Source organism: Epinephelus lanceolatus, chromosome 22, assembly GCF_041903045.1.
Source record: "Epinephelus lanceolatus isolate andai-2023 chromosome 22, ASM4190304v1, whole genome shotgun sequence".
Lineage (NCBI taxonomy): Eukaryota > Metazoa > Chordata > Actinopteri > Perciformes > Serranidae > Epinephelus > Epinephelus lanceolatus.
In genome coordinates this window covers 7,194,524-7,214,084 of record NC_135755.1, presented here as the reverse complement: position 1 = coordinate 7,214,084, position 19,561 = coordinate 7,194,524, and the positions used below count along the sequence as shown (strand labels likewise).

The 19,561-nt window shown below is 41.3% G+C and overlaps 4 protein-coding genes across 6 annotated transcripts in view; all 4 read left to right on the top strand.

The window, feature by feature from the left end:
* Positions 1–19,561, top strand: part of LOC117245837 (uncharacterized) — a 277,287-nt gene that overhangs the window by 173,946 nt on the left and 83,780 nt on the right. The gene's annotated exons all lie outside the window — the stretch shown is intronic.
* Positions 1–19,561, top strand: part of LOC117245839 (uncharacterized) — a 110,950-nt gene that overhangs the window by 74,469 nt on the left and 16,920 nt on the right. The gene's annotated exons all lie outside the window — the stretch shown is intronic.
* Positions 1–19,561, top strand: part of LOC117245847 (uncharacterized) — a 301,333-nt gene that overhangs the window by 277,254 nt on the left and 4,518 nt on the right. For 2 of the 3 annotated variants that reach the window (XM_078163881.1, XM_033609419.2), the window contains exon 2: positions 1,567–3,108. The exons of the other annotated variant lie outside the window; for it this stretch is intronic. In XM_078163881.1, coding sequence (XP_078020007.1) covers positions 1,567–3,065 — 1,499 coding nt within the window. In that variant the 3' untranslated portion in view covers positions 3,066–3,108. Of the gene's footprint in view, positions 1–1,566; positions 3,109–19,561 lie in introns of those variants that run through there. 3 annotated transcript variants of the gene reach the window in all.
* LOC117245967 (uncharacterized) lies at positions 6,263–12,916 on the top strand. Its single transcript, XM_078163916.1, has 2 exons — positions 6,263–6,508; positions 9,503–12,916. The coding sequence occupies exons 1-2, from the start codon at positions 6,466–6,468 to the stop codon at positions 10,738–10,740; spliced, it is 1,281 nt and encodes a 426-aa protein (XP_078020042.1). The 5' UTR covers positions 6,263–6,465; the 3' UTR covers positions 10,741–12,916.

The following is a 19,561-nucleotide window of genomic DNA, read 5'->3' as shown; positions in this document are numbered from 1 at the left end:
ATGGACAGGCAGAGGGTACTTGCTGCAGCTCTGGTTGATACATTGATACATTGATACACATAACCAACGCACCGTTTTAATAGAACGGAGCACGTAGGCTACTGACCTGTTGCCAAACCCGGTCTCACACCCTTTCTTGTCATATTCACAGTTGTTACCGACCAGCCCTTCGCTTTAAGACGGTGGCCGTGTGGGTGTGACGTAGTAGATGTTGTGGGAAGTAAAGCGGCGTATAGAGTGTACGGACAGGACTGCACTGTGAAAATATTACTGTTCATGCTACGGGTGGTTGTAGTCTGTTTACAGTGTTTAGATAGGCTCCAGTTACAGCATAGTCTCTGTGAGAAAGCCCTGCATTATGTTATGTTATGTTATGTTATGTTATGTCATGTTATGTTATGTTATGTTATGTTATGTTATGTTAAGTTATGTTTTCCTGCTGTAGAGGAGAAATAAATGTGCTTCTGCACGGACGTCAGTTCTGCATCCTCATTCTTCAAGCAGACTTGGTCCGGACTCCTAGCGCCAGTTACCAGCAATGAGCCGAGTTGTAAAGATAATCTACAGAAAACCGCTGAGTAGACAGAGAACAGCTGTTCTGTGTAACGACAGACTGTCTCTTAAGTTGCAGGTGTAATGAGTGGTAAAACAGGCGCACATATCAAAACGCAAACAGATTTAAGTGTGCCTCTCAATCAGTTCATGTCTCACTGTGAGAGTGCAAACGTGCCCCCAGCTTCACAACGACTATGTGTTATGATGTGATGCAAGAAAGAGTGAGAGCTCGGACTGCACGTCTTGTGTTTAACTTGGAAACTTTACTTTATTAACAACAACACCTATTACAAGACACTCTCTGTCTCTGACCTCTAGATGGCAGTGATGTACTATAACTCAACTCTGATAACACTACACTATGTAAAACAGAATCTGGAGCACATGAGGATTTATAAACCCATAAACTTTAACCATGAACACATGGTTTATGCAGCAGTGTGTGCACAGAAATAAGGGACAAATTGCATTCTGTTTTGATTTAGCAAAGGACAGTACATTTTAAATTTGGGATGGTCACGTATTATACGGGACAGTGACAACCTTACGTGAGACCCAAACACACTTGGTTAAAAAGGAAAACAACAACAGATGCTGTGAGATGGCAGTCAGAGCTGACAGAGGTATGATCAAGTTGTCCGAGGTCTGAGATGTAACAGGTGGTGTGTTCCATGTTTTATTTCCATCGCTCCAGAAAAAAGGATTAGCAAACTGTTAGTGTACCGTTCCATACCATTATGATAGGAAAACATCTGTTCTGGTTCAGCGCTGGAAGCTGCATCTATAATTCATGCAAGGTATCATGGGGGCTAAGAATAACGTGGACACAAAGCTCTGTTTTCCTGAGTAAAACACCACATTTGTGTTGAGAAGAATCTTTTATATATTTTTTTTTATTTACTCAGGCTGCCAGTAATAAAATTTGATGCATGGCAAACTCTCGCATCCTATGGAGAATCATTCTGACCTCTGTAACATCGGTGTGTGTGGTGTGTTTCCTGTTTCCTGCAGATGTCCAGCAGCTGTTGGTGGTTAAAGAAGAGGTTCCCCCTGAGCAGCAGGAGTGGAGCTCCAGTGTGGACCAGGAGGACCCAGAGCCTCCACACATTAAAGAGGAACAGGAGGAACTCTGGATCAGTCAGGAGGGAGAGCAGCTTCAAGGGCTGGAGGAGGATGATGTCACCAAGTTCACATTCACTCCTGTCCCTGTGAAGAGTGACAATGATGAAGAGAAACCTCAGTCCTCACAGCTTCATCAAAGACACACTGAAGAGATGGAAACAGAAGCAGAGGGAGAGGACTGTGGAGGAGCAGAACCAGCCAGGAACTCAGATACAGATACACATTTACAACCTGAGACTGATGACAAGACTGGAGCGTCTTCTGAACCAGACACTGATGACAGTGATGATTGGACGGAGACCAGAGAACCTCCGTCAGGTTTAAACTCTCTGAAAAATCGTCAGGTCTCTGTCAATGATTTGGTTGTTGGTGAGAAACGATTTAACTGCTCTGAGTGTGGGAAAAGATTTGGTTACCGTGGAAATTTGACAAAACACATGAGATCTCATACAGCAAAGAAGCCATTTAGCTGCTCTGAGTGTGGGAAAAGATTTGGTTACTGTGGAAATTTGAAGAAACACATGAGATCTCATTCAGGAGAGAAACTATTTACCTGCTGTGAGAGTGGAAAAAGATACGGTCAAAATTTTAATCTGAAGAGACTCGGGAGATCTCATACAAGAGAGAAACCATATAGCTGCTCTGAGTGTGGCAAAAGCTTTGGTAAAAGTGGAGATCTGAAGAGACACATGAGATCTCATTCAGGAGAGAAACCATTTAGCTGCTCTGAGTGTGGCAGAAGCTTTGCTCAAAATGGAAGTTTGAAGACACACATGAGATGTCATACAGGAGAGAAACCCTTTAGCTGCTCTGAGTGTGGCAAAAGCTTTACTCAAAATGGAAGTCTGAAGGAACACATGAGATGTCATACAGGAGAAAAACCATTTAGCTGCTCTGAGTGTGGAAAAATTTTTAATCGTAGTGGCAGTCTGAAGGAACACATGATACGTCATACTGGAGAGAAACCATTTAGCTGCTCAGAGTGTGGGAAAAGATTTGGTTACAAAGGAGATCTGAAGAAACACATGAGATCTCATTCAGGAGAGAAACCATTTAGCTGTTCTGAGTGTGGAAAAAGATTTGGTCGAAAGTTAACTCTGAAGACACACATGAGATCTCATACAGGAGAGAAACCATTTAACTGCTCTGAGTGTGGCAAAGGCTTTGGTCAAAAGGGAGATCTGAATAGACACATGAGATGTCATACAGGAGAGAAACCATTTAACTGCTCTGAGTGTGGCAAAGGCTTTGGTAAAAGTGGAGATCTGAAGATACACATGAGATGTCATACAGGAGAGAAACCATTTAGCTGTTCAATTTGTGGGAAATCATTTACACAAAATGCACATTTACAGACACATGTAAAAATTCATGACAGAGGTAAATGATTAAACTGTTCAGTCACTTGGTGTAAGAGGAAGACTAGAGAAACAGCCAGTTGTTTTTTTGTGGGGGGGGGGGGGGGGGGGCGGGGTCAGTCAACTGGTGGGAGTGTGCTCACCTGTCTGCCATGAGCGATGCAGAGAGCAGAGAAGAATTAGAAATGTGCGACCATGTAGAGGCAGAAATGACATGCCACACAGTTTTAGACAGGTCCTCAGACTCTGTAGTGACAACATCCAAAGCAGCCAGATCCACACTGGCCTTTGTGAAAGATCTAAACCTCTGTGACACCTGGAGACACTTTCACCCCACAACTAGAGACTACTCCTTCTATTTGTGTCTCCATAATTCCCATACGGGGATAGATTTTTTTCTTACATCTTACCAATTAACCCATAGAGTTATGGAAACTGAATATTTATTGAGGATCATGTCAGACCATTCCCCACTGACACTCTCATTGTTAATACTTGAAAAAATCCAGGGACCATATATGTGGCAGCTGAACCCAACTTTGCTCAAAGAAGCTGTGAAACAAACTGTGCCTCTTCCCCTAGTAGCTTTGTATTGTGGGACACAATGAAAGCCTTCTTCAGAGGGCAGATAATTTCTTATACCAATGGTTTAAAGAAAAAATACATGGTTGAGGGAGACCTACTAAATTTGAGTAAACAAAAAGCTCAAATATAACCTCTTGAACACATACAGAATAGAAATAAATATTCTTTGAACCAAACACAGATGCTATGAATTGGGGGGAAAGGCATTTACTGTGTAGAAAGTTGAAGAAATATGAACTAGCTTACCAGATGCATCAAAGAAAAGAGCCAATGCTTCACTTGTGGTCAGCTTAGCCCTCTTTTTCTCGGGGGCTGCCAACTTGTATTTCGTGTCAAAAATGCCTAAGTCAAATCGATGACTTGGGCAGATAGTGATTATGGAATTTAACAAGCACTCTGATTGGCTGTGGATATAGCCAGTAAGGCACAGTGACTCAGCAGCCTAAGGAGAGTAGAGTTAGGCAAATATCTCAATTTGGCCAAAATATGACTTAGGCAATTATGCTATGAGGCTTACAATATGTAATTATTCTTTCATCCCATAGTATTTTTGTTTGTTTTTCTTTCGTTGGTTGTTTTAGCTGTGTTTCTACTTAGCAGCAGTAGTATGAGTCATGGGGTGGATAACTGATCAAGAGCTCCGATCAGAGCTGATCTGATCGATGGATGAGAGGAGCAGCTGCTGCAGACGCGAGTGAAAGCAAGGGAAGTAATAAAGCAACTCAGGACATAAAATAAGCACAGCAGAAATGTCAGACAGGATGAACCATGGTGTTAGACTATATATCTTAAAATGTTTCAGTCATGGCTGAAAATAACAGAAATAAACAGGTTTGCTGAATTCACATATCACTGCAATTCACAACAGTTTGCAGTTTCTACCTGGAAGGTTTATATCAAGGTCACGGTGATTCAGTCTGCGAAGTTGCATCAATATCCATGTAAGCATATGATGTCATCTGGAGACTTTAAGTGACTTTTTGGAGCAAGTGCTAGCTACTTTCATTGGAAAAGAGTTGGCAGCTCTGCCCTACGAAAAAAGTTATACTGATGGATTATGTGTGAAAGGTTTGATTTTATTTCCTGAATGTTACACTTATGGACTATCTGTGTAAACTGCCCATCAAGATATTGAAGGGGAATTAATGTTTTTTGCAACCTGGGCCCTATTTTCCGATCTACTTTTGTCTAAATGAGTGATAGGATGTTCAATATTTGATATTTCTCCAGTTCGAAGCTAGGGCTGACCTGCCTGCAGCCCGTGAGTGCGCGCTATATTAAATAATAGGGCACTCAGACAGCATCAAACAACGTCGAAATACGTCCACTAAAAGTGCATTTTTTGCATTGAAACTGAAGAGTGGACGAGGAGAGAGAGGGAGCAGCAGAGCACATATACTAAAATTGCAACAGGCAGAGGAACATGTCCGAATCCAGCGAAAGGTAAACTGTGCGTTCATTTCTTCTTTCCGTTATGTTGTTGGATAATTATACTAACAATCCGAGCCTATCTGTGTAAAAAAAAAAGCACTTTAATGGACGTATTTTGACGTTGTTTGACGCTGTCTGAGTGCCCTATTATTTAATATAGCGCATGCTCACGGGCTGCAGGCAGGTCAGCCCTAGCTTTGTACTGGAGAAATACCAAATATTGAACATCCTATCACTCATTTAGACAAAAGTAGATCGGAAAATAGGGCCCAGGTTGCAAAAAACATTAGTTCCCCTTTAAAGGCTGGATGTAACCATTCTGATGTTACACTTATGGATTCCCTGTGTAAACTGTCTACTAATATTAAGTGATCTTAATTTTGTGTTATTATGTACATGGTCTGTACAGGAGCCAAATATGTTATTGGGAGGTTTGCTTCTAACTGTGTAATTGACTGTGTGGGCATTGGGGGGCGCTGTACTGTCACCTGGTGAGTTCATGTATTTTAGGATGTGACCTCACTATGGTCATCAGGTGTTTGGCCCAGAAGGGCAAATGGTTTTTGATCGCAATGGCACGGACCGCTACAGTTTTGTTTGTATTGTACTGAGCGTCACATGTGTATGTAACGGATGGACTTTGCCATGCACACGCGGAATAAATGTTACGGTGATGCAACGCAAGAAGCCTCAGGGACTCTCATTCAACATTTGAGTAACGGAGGTAGCGTAGCATGTCCAGCAACAGGCGCATCAACCCTGGTCAAATACCTCAGTGGCTAGTAATAGACTTAGCTCCTTTAACAGTCTGTGTGCATTTTTCTCTTTTTCCATCCTTGTAATATTTTACTGGGTTAACTAATGGATTAGGGTATATACTGGAAAGTGCCTCGATAAAGCCACTCCAAGGATGTTTTGCATCTCTTCATCATGTTTCTGTAGCTCATGTTGCCTACTACTTCTTTTCTCTCTTTTTTTGCATGTGAAATCAAATGAACTAAACTAAAATTCAACGGGAACACTTCAATAACAGTCATTCTTTCGAATAAGTGTATTTTAATCATTTATCCTCCTGAGTGTGTGTTTTTGAGTAAGCCCGGAATTCCGAGTCACACTTCTGGACTTTTATTTTGAAGCTCATTAACTCATTTACCCCGGAAGCTGTACTCTTTACTGTTGCGAACGTCACACTGTTTGAACAAGATGGCGTCTGATGGAAACGTGTGTCAGCAGAGTCTGTTTGTTGTGTTTTTAAAGTGTGAACATGTCTAAAGTCCAAATGCTGAGAGCGTAGGTGAAGCAGCGACTAACTGCGGCTGCTGAAGAGATATTTGGGCTGGTTGAAAGAACGATAGCAGAGTACGAGGAGGAACTTTGTCGATCAAAAGAGGAGAATGAGCGACAACGGAAACTAATGGACGCTGTTTCCAACCCTCAGCTTCGGTTACACAGAGCAGGTTTGTTCATTAAACATTACAAGTTCATTATTAATAATATAACTGCAGGTTTGTTCAATAAATATTCAGTCTGTCGACGATTATACGCCGCGTTAGCTTCTCTGGTGTCGTTAGCTTCTCTGGTGCCGTTAGCTTCTCTGGTGTCGTTAGCTTCTCTGGTGTTGTTGTCTTATGGAATCCGGAAGGGTTCTAAACGTCTGTTTTGTCGTCCGTATTAACAAGTCAAATATGTTGGTCTTAACGCGTCAAATACACATTAAGACGACAGAAATGGCCTGTTAACAGGTACATTTCTGACGTACCACGACGTTTACTATTGGGTGCAGCCATTTAACCAGTTTCGGAGGGGAAGCTGATGTAACAGTATTCGGTATACATTGTATTCGCATTAGTGTCCACTAGATGGTAGAATTAAATCAGAGTACATTGGACATAGTAGTCTGGGGCCGTTAGTGGCCGTTTTGGTAAGGAAACGGAACCAGGGCGAGTGAGACAGGATCCGGAATTCGATGGATGTGCCTTTCCGTAAAAGTAAAAGCACCAAGCTAATAAAAATGCGGTGAAACTTTTTAATTTACAAGACAAGCCCTAAGCCATTAAGTTGATCGATTTTCTTACACCCCTCATCACCCCAAATCGATGGTGCGCCAGAATTTAAAGTTTTACTATGGTGAACACTTTTAGTTTGGTGAATTTGGTGAATACCGCATCCGCTCCCTAGACCGGAACCAGAATCCAGACAAAATTCAGAGTGAATAGACACCAGGCTCTTCGCTTGAAGAGCCTGGTGTCTATTACGCTAACCTTTCCCTGTAATCAACCTATCATGTGTATTGTTTGTTTTGTTTTTATCATGGTAAACCATAATATTGTGATTTTTTTTTTGCATAGCATAACTTGCATTGGCTGTAAAGCTGTGGATGATGGTCACGGAGATGAGCCAGCAGATTTGTAGTGTTGCTACCCTTCGCAGCAACTTTCTTTTTGAATGTTCTGCACACAGGATAGTTGTCCTCCACCAGCTGTCCCTCGGCATTCTTCAGAAACCCAAAGTACGCCCAGACCTCAGACTTTGTGCGTTTAGTTGGGCGGGGGAAAATGTCCTGAGTGCCGCTATCACCACCTTCTGCCATGTTTTCTTTCTTTGTGTTTACACGTGCTACACATTCACGCAGCGCCTGCATCGCGAGACTTGAATGAGGCTGTTATTACATAGCCTGATAATCCACCGCGATAATGCAATTAATTTAAACATAAACGATCATTCTTACTGTGTAAAAATTAACCGAGATTTACCGTAATATCGGTAATAGTTACATCCCTAGTAGTAGCTAGTTACTAAAGTTGATACATTGATACATTCTCTCTCTCGCTCTCTCTCTCTCACTCACTCACTCACTCACTCACTCACTCACTCACACACAAACACACACACACACACACTAGGGGTGAGTTTGTGTACAAAAATCTCTAAGCGTTGAGAGTGGGTAATTTTTTTCGTGTACACGGGTTTCACCGCTGGGTGGTGCTATTGCATTATACCAGTAAAGCCCAACCGAACGGGCCATTTAACCAACGTACCGTTTTAATAGAACGGAGCACGTAGGCTAATGACCTGTTGCCAAACCCAGTCTCACACCCTTTCTTGTCATATTCACAGTTGTTGCCGGCCAGCCCTTCGCTTTAAGACGGTGGCCGTGTGGGTGTGACGTAGTAGATGTTGTGGGAAGTAAAGCGGCGTATAGAGTGTACGGACAGGACTGCACTGTGAAAATATTACTGTTCATGCTACGGGTGGTTGCAGTCTGTTTACAGTGTTTAGATAGGCTCCAGTTACAGCATAGTCTCTGTGAGAAGGCCCTGCATTATGTTATGTTTTCCTGCTGTAGAGGAGAAATAAATGTGTTTCTGCACGGACGTCAGTTCTGCATCCTCATTCTTCAAGCAGACTTGGTCCGGACTCCTAGCGCCAGTTACCAGCAATGAGCCGAGTTGTAAAGATAATCTACAGAAAACTGCTGAGTAGACAGAGAACAGCTGTTCTGTGTAACGACAGACTGTCTCTTATATCAAAACGCAAACAGATTTAAGTGTGCCTCTCAATCAGTTCATGTCTCACTGTGAGAGTGCAAACGTGCCCCCAGCTTCACAACGACTATGTGTTATGATGTGATGCAAGAAAGAGTGAGAGCTCGGACTGCACGTCTTGTGTTTAACTTGGAAACTTTACTTTATTAACAACTCCACCTATTACAAGACACTCTCTGTCTCTGACCTCTAGATGGCAGTGATGTACTATAACTCAACTCTGATAACACTACACTATGTAAAACAGAATCTGGAGCACATGAGGATTTATAAACCCATAAACTTTAACCATGAACACATGGTTTATGCAGCAGTGTGTGCACAGAAATAAGGGAAAAATTGCATTCTGTTTTGATTTAGCAAAGGACAGTACATTTTAAATTTGGGATGGTCACGTATTATACGGGACAGTGGCAACCTTACGTGAGACCCAAACACACTTGGTTAAAAAGGAAAACAACAACAGATGCTGTCAGATGGCAGTCAGAGCTGACAGAGGTATAATCAAGTTGTCCGACGTCTGAGATGTAACAGGTGGTGTGTTCCATGTTTTATTTCCATCGCTCCAGAAAAGAGGATTAGCAAACTGTTAGTGTACCGTTCCGTACCATTATGATAGGAAAACATCTGTTCTGGTTCAGTGCTGGAAGCTGCATCTATAATTCATGCAAGGTATCATGGGGGCTAAGAATAATGTGGATACAAAGCTCTGTTTTCCTTAGTAAAACACCACATTTGTGTTGAGAAGAATCTTTTATATATATTTTTTATTTACTCAGGCTGCCAGTAATAAAATTTGACGCATGGCAAACTCTCGCATCCTATGGAGAATCATTCTGACCTCTGTAAAATCGGTGTGTGTGGTGTGTGTGTGTGTGTGTGTGGTGTGTTTCCTGTTTCCTACAGATGTCCAGCAGCTGTTGGTGGTTAAAGAAGAGGTTCCCTCTGAGCAGCAGGAGTGGAGCTCCAGTGTGGACCAGGAGGACCCAGAGCCTCCACACATTAAAGAGGAACAGGAGGAACTCTGGATCAGTCAGGAGGGAGAGCAGCTTCAAGGGCTGGAGGAGGATGATTTCCCCAAGTTCATATCCACTCCTGTCCCTGTGAAGAGTGAAGATGATGAAGAGAAACCTCAGTCCTCACAGCTTCATCAAAGACACACTGAACAGATGGAAACAGAAGCAGAGGGAGAGGACTGTGGAGGAGCAGAACCAGCCAGGAACTCAGATCCAGATACACATTTACAACCTGAGACTGATGACAAGACTGGAGCATCTTCTGAACCAGAGACTGATGACAGTGATGATTGGACAGAGACCAGAGAACCTCAGTCAGGTTTAAACTCTCTGAAAAACCATCAAGTCTCTGTCAGTGATTTGGTTGTTGGTGAGAAACGATTTAGCTGCTCTGAGTGTGGGAAAAGATTTGGTAAAAGTGGAGAGCTGAAGAGACACATGAGATCTCATACTGGAGAGAAACCATTTGGCTGCTCTGAATGTGGCAAAAGTTTTGGTAAAAGTGGAGATCTGAAGAGACACATGAGATCTCATTCAGGAGAGAAACCATTTAGCTGCTCTCAGTGTGGCAAAAGCTTTGCTCAAAATGGATGTCTGAAGAAACACATGAGATGTCATACAGGAGAAAAACCATTTAGCTGCTCTGAGTGTGGCAAAAGCTTTTCTCAAAATGGAAGTCTGAAGGAACACATGAGATGTCATACAGGAGAAAAACCATTTAGCTGCTCTGAGTGTGGGAAAAGATTTGGTTACAGAGGAGATCTGACGAAACACATGAGATGTCATTCAGGAGAGAAACCATTTAGCTGTTTTGAGTGTGGAAAAAGATTTAGTCGAAAGTTAACTCTGAAGACACACATGAGATCTCATACAGGAGAGAAACCATTTAACTGCTCTGAGTGTGGCAAAGGCTTTGGTCAAAAGGGAGATCTGAATAGACACATGAGATGTCATACAGGAGAGAAACCATTTAACTGCTCTGAGTGTGGCAAAGGCTTTGGTAAAAGTGGAGATCTGAAGATACACATGAGATGTCATACAGGAGAGAAGCCATTTAGCTGTTCAATTTGTAGGAAATCATTTACAAAAAATGCACATTTACAGATACACGTAAAAATTCATGACTAGAGAAACAGCCAGTCAGTCAACTGGTGGGAGTGTGCTCACATGTCTGCCATGAGCGATGCAGAGAGCAGAGAAGAATTAGAAATGTGCGACCATGTAGAGGCAGAAATGACATGCCACACAGTTTTAGACAGGTCCTCAGACTCTGTAGTGACAACAACCAAAGCAGCCAGATCCACAGTGGCCTTTATGAAAGATCTAAACCTCTGTGACACCTGGAGACACTTTCACCCCACAACTAGAGACTACTCCTTGTATTTGTGTCTCCATAATTTTTTTTCTTACATCTTACCAACTAACCCATAGAGTTATGGAAATTGAATATTTATTGAGGATCATGTCAGACCATTCCCCACTGACACTCTCATTGTTAATACTTGAAAAAATCCAGGGACCATACACGTGGTAGCTGGATCCAACTTTGCTCAAAGAAGCTGTGAAACAAACTGTGCCTCTTCTCCTAGTAGCTTTGTATTGTGGGACACAATGAAAGCCTTCTTAAGAGGGCAGATAATTTCTTATACCAATGGTTTAAAGAAAAAATACATGGCTGAGGGAGACCTGCTAAACTTGAGTAAACAAAAAGCTCAAATATAACTTCTTGAACACACACAGAATAGAAATAAATATTCTTTGAACCAAACACAGATGCTATGAATTGGGGGGAAAGGCATTTACTGTATAGAAAGTTGAAGAAATATGAACTAGCTTACCAGATGCATCAAAGAAAAGAGCCAATGCTTCACTTGTGGTCAGCTTAGCCCTCTTTTTCTCGGGGGCTGCCAACTTGTATTTAGTGTCAAAAATGCCTAAGTCAAATCGATGACTTGGGCAGATAGTGATTATGGAATGTAACAAGCACTCTGATTAGCTGTAGATATAGCCAGTAAGGCACAGTGACTCAGCAGCCTAAAGAGAGTAGAGTTAGGCAAATATCTCAATTTGGCCAAAATATGACTTAGGCAATTATGCTATGAGGCTTACGATATGTAATTATTCTTTCATCCCATAGTATTTTTGTTTGTTTTTCTTTTGTTGTTTAACTGTGTATCTTTTATTGTTGAGTTTTAGTGGGAATAAGTTGTACTGTTCTTGTGAAATTAAAAATTGAAAATAAAATGTTCAAAAAAAGAAATTACATGCCACGGTGTAAATAAGATAAATAACATAAGGTCATTTAGTTTGTTCTGTGGAGTCTGGTTGCTTTTAGGAGAGCATCATGTAACTGCATCAGTTTTCAGTTGTAAAGGGCTGTCTGACAGCATGGTTAGGTCTTGAAAATACTTTTAATATAGTGTCCACTTAAACTGATGTGGATATAGTTTAGGTGACCCTGTTTTTATGTGGATAAGATAGGTTTTGCTGCCACACGTCACCAGACTCCTTTGATAGAAAAAGCCCTTTTTTCTACCTAGCTCCCATGCCTTTTTTAGTCTCTTTTGGGTCCGTCTGAATCATTCTGTGTCCCCTCTTGAAATTCAGAGGTTTTACAGGTTCACAAAGACAGTGCATGTGGAACTCTTCGTTGGTTGTTTTAGTTGTGTTTCTACTTAGTAGCAGTAGTATGAGTCATGGGGTGGATAACTGATCAAGAGCTCCAATCAGAGCTGATCTGATCGATGGATGAGAGGAGCAGCTGCTGCAGAGGCGAGTGAAAGCAAGGGAAGTAATAAAGCAACTCAGGACATAAAATAAGCACAGCAGAAATGTCAGACAGGATGAACCATGGTGTTAAACTATATATCTTTAAATGTTTCAGTCATGGCTGAAAATAACAGAAATAAACAGGTTTGCCGAATTAACATATCACTGCAATTCACAACAGTTTGCAGTTTCTACCTGGAAGGTTTATATCAAGGTCACGGTGATTCAGTCTGCGAAGTTGCATCAATATCCATGTAAGCATATGATGTCATCCGGAGACTTTAAGCGACTTTTTGGAGCTAGTGCTAGCTACTTTCATTGGAAAAGAGTTGGCAGCTCTGCCCTACGAAAAAAAGTTATACTGATGGATTATGTGTGAAAGGTTTGATTTTATTTCCTGAATGCTACACTTATGGACTATCTGTGTAAACTGCCCATCAAGATATTAAAGGGGAACTAATGTTTTTTTCAACCTGGGGCCTATTTTCCAATCTACTTTTGTCCAAATGAGTGATAGGATGTTCAATATTTGATATTTCTCCAGTATGAAGCTAGGGCTGATCTGCCTGCAGCCTGTGAGTGCGAGCTATATTAAATAATAGGGCACTCAGACAGCGTCAAACAACGTCAAAATTATCCAACAACATAACGGAAAGGAGAAATGAATGTGAATGAATTCAGACATGTTCCTCTGCCTGTTGCAATTTTAGTATATGTGCTCCCGAAGTAACACTGCTCCCCCTCTCTCCTCGTCCGCTCTAAATACAGGCGGTCATCAAATTCGAATGGCTAATCCAGATCCAGTTGGTCAAAATTGGGTAAAAATTCAGTCATGACTACTCCAAACAGAGTCAACAAATCAGAGTCCTCGCATTTGTAAGGTCACTCCAGCGGTAATTTCCTGCAACAACTCAAATCTCGCGAGACGTGAGATTTCAGAGCCAGACTTCCACTCTCTGAGTGAGTGTTTTGACTTGCCACATCAAACATGTTTACCTTGTTTAGATTTTTACCTGGTTTTGACCAACTGGATCTGGATGGACTGTATTTATTTAAACACGGAGTACACGGACATACACGGATGCAGAGCTCATTGAAACTGAAGAGCGGATGAGGAGAGAGAGAGAGCAGTGTTACTTTGGTAGCACATATACTAAAATTGCAACAGGCAGAGGAACATGTCTGAATCCAGCTAAGGGTAAACTGTGCATTCATTTCTCCTTTCCGTTATGTTGTTGGATAATTATACTAACAATCTGAGCCTATCTGTGTAAAAAAATGCACTTTAAGTGGACGTATTTTGACGTTGTTTGACACTGTCTGAGTGCCCTATTATTTAAGATAGCGCATGCTCACGGGCTGCAGGCAGGTCAGCCCTAGCTTTGTACTGGAGAAATGTTAAATATTGAACATCCTATCACTCATTTAGACAAAAGTAGATCGGAAAATAGGGCCCAGGTTGAAAAAAACATTAGTTCCCCTTTAAAGGCTGGATGTAACCATTCTGATGTTACACTTGTGGATTCCCTGTGTAAACTGTCTACTAATATTAAGTGATCTTAATTTTGTGTTATTATGTACATGGTCTGTACAGGAGCCAAATATGTTTTTAGGAGGTTTGCTTCTAACTGTGTAATTGACTGTGTGGGCATTGGGGGGCGCTGTACTGTCACCTGGTGAGTTCAGGTATTTTAGGATGTGACCTCACTATGGTCATCAGGTGTTTGGCCCGGAAGGGCAAATGGTTTTTGACTGTAATGGCGCGGACCGCTACAGTTTTGTTTGTATTGTACTGAGCGTCACATGTGTATGTAACGGATGGACTTTGCCATGCACACGTGGAATAAATGTTACGGTGATGCAACGCAAGAAGCTTCAGGGACTCTCATTAAACATTTGAGTAACGGAGGTAGCGTAGCGTGTCCAGTAACAGGCACGTCAACCCTGGTCAAATACCTCAGTGACTAGTAATAGACTTAGCTCCTTTAACAGTCTGTGTGCATTTTTCTCTTTTTCCATCCTTGTAATATTTTACTGGGTTAACTAATGGATTAGGGCATACACTGGAAAGTGCCTCGATAAACCCACTCCAAGGATGTTTTGCATCTCTTCATCATGTTTCTGTAGCTCATGTTGCCTACTACTTTTTTTCTCTTTTTTTTTTGCATGTGAAATCAAATGAACTAAACTAAAAATCAACTGGAACACTTCAATAAAAGTCATTCTTTCGAATAAGTGTATTTTAATCATTTATCCTCCTGAGTGTGTGTTTTTGAGTAAGCCCGGAATTCCGAGTCACACTTCTGGACTTTTATTTTGAAGCTCATTAACTCATTTACCCCGGAAGCTGTACTCTTTACTGTTGCGAACGTCACACTGTTTGAACAAGATGGCGTCTGATGGAAACGTGTGTTAGCAGAGTCTGTTTGTTGTGTTTTTAAAGTGTGAACATGTCTAAAGTCCAAATACTGAGAGCGTAGGACTAACTGCGGCTGCTGAAGAGATATTTGGGCTGTTTGAAAGAACGATAGCAGAGTACGAGGAGGAACTTTGTCGATCAAAAGAGGAGAACGAGCGACAACGGAAACTAATGGACGCTGTTTCCAACCCTCAGCTTCGGTTACACAGAGCAGGTTTGTTCATTAAACATTACAAGTTCATTATTAATAATATAACTGCAGCTTTGTTCAATAAATATTCAGTCTGTCGACGTTTATACGCCGCGTTAGCTCCTCTGGTGTTGTTGTCTTATGGAATCCGGAAGGGTTCTCAACGTCTGTTAACAGGTTAATGTCCTGTTAACAGGTAGCCTACATTTCTGACGTACCAAGACGTTTACTATTGGGTGCAGCCATTTCATCAGTTTCGGAGGGGAAGCTGATGTAACAGTATTCGGTACATTGTATTCACATAAGTGTCCACTAGATGGTAGAATTAAATCAGAGTACATTGGACATAGTGTTTAGTCATCTATTCTGAGTGTGTGATATATGTGTGTCTCATATATTGTTGCCAGGCAACCACCCCATCACGTCCTTACGCTAACCTTTCCCTGTCATCATTCTACCGTGTTTTTTGTTTGTTTTGTTTTTCCACAGTAAGTAGTAGCTAGTTACTAAAATGGACAGGCAGAGGGTACTTGCTGCAGCTCCGGTTGATACATTGATACATTCACTATCAGACATTGAATGTAAGAGAGCACAGATTAACAGTCTAAACAGTTCCTGTTAACTGCTTTACCACTGTGTCCATGCAACATAATTCAGATAGACGGGGTGGCAACAATGGGTTAACAATGAGTTAAACCTTGCTTATTTAGGTTTCCTTATATTAGTGATCATGTTATTATTATGCAGTCTATAAACATCTGTTCTGTGCCTGATGAATTTTCTTATCAGTCTTTTACATTAGCTTACATTTGAGCCATTATTTCCATGTTCTTGATCTTGTGATTTTATCCTGAATTGTACAGTAAGTTGTTAAGTCTGCTTTAATAAGAGCACTATAAATGAATCATCAATAATCCAATGTGGGCGGCTGTGGCTCAGAGGTAGAGCGGGTCGTCCACCAATCGAAAGATCAGCAGTTTGATCCCGGGCTCCTCCAGGCGTCATGTCGAAGTATCCTTGAACAAGATGCTGAAACCCAAATTGCTCCCGGTGTGTGAGTGTGTTAAAAGTGAGTAGCAGGTGGCACCTTGTATGGTAGCCTCGGCCACCAGTGTATGAATGTGTGTGTGTGAATGGGTGAATGTGAATCGTAGTGTAAAAAGCACTTTTAGTGGTCACTAGATGACTAGAAAGGTGCTATACAAATGCAGGTCCATTCCATTTACCAATAAGTTGTCTTAGGTTTATAATAATGATAATTAAAATACAACCATATGGGCGCTATTAATAGTCACAGCTGTGGTAATGGTGGCATGCAGTGACATCTTTTCAGTGTAAGTTCAAATAAACACAAGAAGTTTGTGCTCTAGAGAATGGATCAACACTCAGTGAAAAACCTAAGCCCTATGATAAGCTATTATGGCAAGGCTTAACTATACAAACCAATGAGCAGTGATAACTAGCATGTCTTTGGGGTCATCGGGTGGGAACCTCCTTTCACCAGTGTTTCGTCTAGTTGGTCCCACGACACCTCCAGGAGGCTAGACAGTGATCTCTAGCGTCCAAGAGACACTCCCCTAATGCCAGGTCTCACTGCTCCCCTCCCTGCACCAACCCAATAACCTCCTTTACCTTACTTACACATGGCTTTCTCAGCCCAAACAGCACTGCCATCTTCAACCAAACCCAGGCTCCGTACATGCGAGCTCCAGGTAGAAACAGGGCTGATACTACCTTTCCTAGCACATTCACCATACTCTATTTCACACGCTACATAGCATAACAGACTGTCTCTTAAGTGGCAGGTGTAATGAGTGGTAAAAGAGGCGCACATATCGATACGCAAACAGATTTAAGTGTGCCTCTCAGTCAATTCATGTCTCAGTGTGGGAGAGCGCCCAGCTTCACAACGACTATGTAAAACAGAATCTGGAGCACATGAGGATTTATAAATCCGTAAACTCTCCCCATAGGACAGATAAAATCTCCCCAGTCTCTCTTGGAGTGGAGGATGTGGAGATTGTACCGTCTTATAAATACCTGGGAGTCCCCATTAATAACAAGGTGGACTGGAGTGAGAACATGCTGGCAGTATACAAAAAGGGCTAGAGCCGCCTCCACTTCTTGAGAAGGCTCAGGTCATTTGATGTCTGTGCTCCAATGCTGAATGCCTTTTACCATTCAGTGGTGGGGAGTGTGCTGTTCTTTGCACTATCATGCTGGGGCAGCGGCATGAAGGCTGCAGAGGAAAACAAGATCAATAAGCTGCTGAAGAAGGCTGAGTCTGTCCTTGGGACCAGATTAGATCCAGTGAGTGTGGTGACTCAAATGAAGATGTTACAGATGCTTTTGACCATCATGGACAACCCCTCCTGCCCACTACATGACACCCTGACCAGGCAGAGAAGCTTTTTGACCAACTGGTTTATCCTGCCTCGGTGTTCCACAGAGACATAGATATAAAGTACCTACCTACCTACCTTCAACCAGTGTTCTATGCTGAGTTTATGTCTAGTTTTCCAGTTCCGAAGTATGGTCTTTTTGGCCGTAGCTACTATGGCAATGAGTATAGGTTGGGAATTATTAATTGGTGGATTGATTGCAGATAGGTCCCCAAGTATGCAGAGCAATGGGGATAACGGAAGACTGCATCCCAAGAGAGTAGAAATTTTATTAATGACCCCCTCCCAAAAGCTCCTTACAGGGGGACAGGTCCACATGGCATGAAAATAGTTGTCTATTGTGTTGAGAGTGCAGGATGAGCATATGTTAGAATCTGTGAGTCCCATCTTGTATATTTTATCTTTGGTGAGATGAGCTCTGTGTATTACCTTGTACTGTATTAGGTGTATATTAGTGTTTTTAGACATTGTGAAGGTATTGAGGCAGATGTCATACCAGTAGTTGGCACTGGGACTGAACGTTATGTCATCTCCCATTTTTGAATGGGAAGTGATATCGATGTGTCTAAGTTTAACAAGAGTTTATATAATTTGGAAATTACTTTTTTTGTGCTGTTTTATCTTTATTAAGTCCTCTGCCAGAGGTGGGGGCTGTAGGTTATTTATTACAATATTAATATTGGTTTTAAGAACTGATTTAATCGAAAATAGTGAAGATATTGATCATTCCTGATGCCATATTTCTTGACAAGATTGTCAAATGACAGAAGACTATTATTATGAAATATGTGATCTAAGTGTGTGATTCCCTTCTCTTTCCAATTGACAAAGTTAAGTGGTGAATTCTTTAGTGTAAAGTCCGGGTTATGCCAAATAGGGGTGTATTTACAGGGGGTTAGTGTAAATTTGGAGATTTGACTGATTTTCCACCAGGCTGCCAGAGTTGTAGAAATGACAGTGTTTTTAAAACAATTATGGCTTTGGTTTTATGCTTGTATTCATAAAGGGTAAGTCTGCCAGTGAGATATCTTTGCATTGTACTTGTTCTATATCTGCCCATGAATAGTGATGTGTAGTGCTTTTAATCCATTTCATGATATATTGTAGTTGGTGTGCAAAAAAATAAAACTGAAAATTTGGTGCTTCTAATCCCCCAGTTAATTTGGTTTTTTGCAGTGTTGCAAGTTTGATCCGTGTTTTTTTATTTTTCCAGTAGAATTTGTTTGTTATAGAATCCAGTAATTGAAACCAGTGGGTAGTAGGTTGAACTGGGATCATTGAAAATAGATCATCATTTTGACTGTCACTATTCTACCTGTAAGAGAGAGTGGTAAATTCATCCAGTGATTATAGTCCTCCTCTATGCTTTTCAGAAGTGGAGTGAAATTTAATTTGAACAAGTCTGGCAGTTTAGTGGAGATGTGTATACCTAAGTATTTGATGTTTCCAACAGACAAGGGAGGGGTTGCATTTTGGGATGCAGGATACCATTCTCCTCCATGCAATGGAAGGATTGTGGATTTTGTCCAATTTATTGAATAGTCAGATATCTTTGCAAACTGGTTGATAAGTGTAATGGATTCTTGCAATGAATTGGATGCTGATTGGAGGTATAGCAATAAATCATCTGTGTAAAGACTTATTTTGTGATGATTATTGGAGACATAGATGCCCTGGATATTATCATTCTGACGAATAGCAGCAGCAAGAGGTTCGATAAATATGGCAAAGAGTGATGGTGATAGTGGACATCCCTGTCTCGTTCCTCTAAGTAATGGAAATGGTTTTGAGGTTATTTCGTTGGTCAGGACTGTAGCCATGGCTGATGTATACAAAGTCTTTATCCAATCAATAAATGAATCTCCAAATCCAAATTTTTTAAGTGTTGCAAGTAGGAATTTTCGATTTACCCTATCAAAGGCTTTTTCTGCATTAAGGGAGGCAATTATGGTTTTAAGATTATTTATTTTAGAGATGTTTATTAAATTTAAAAGTCTGCGCATGTTATCAGTTTAGTGTCTTTCCTTGATAAAGCCAGTTTGATCTGGGTGTACTATGAGAGGAATTATCTTTTCAACACGATTGGATAGAGCTTTCTTATTATTTTAATATCTGTGTTAATGAGCGATAGTGGGTGGTAACTGGAGCATTGTGTTGGGTCTTTGTCAC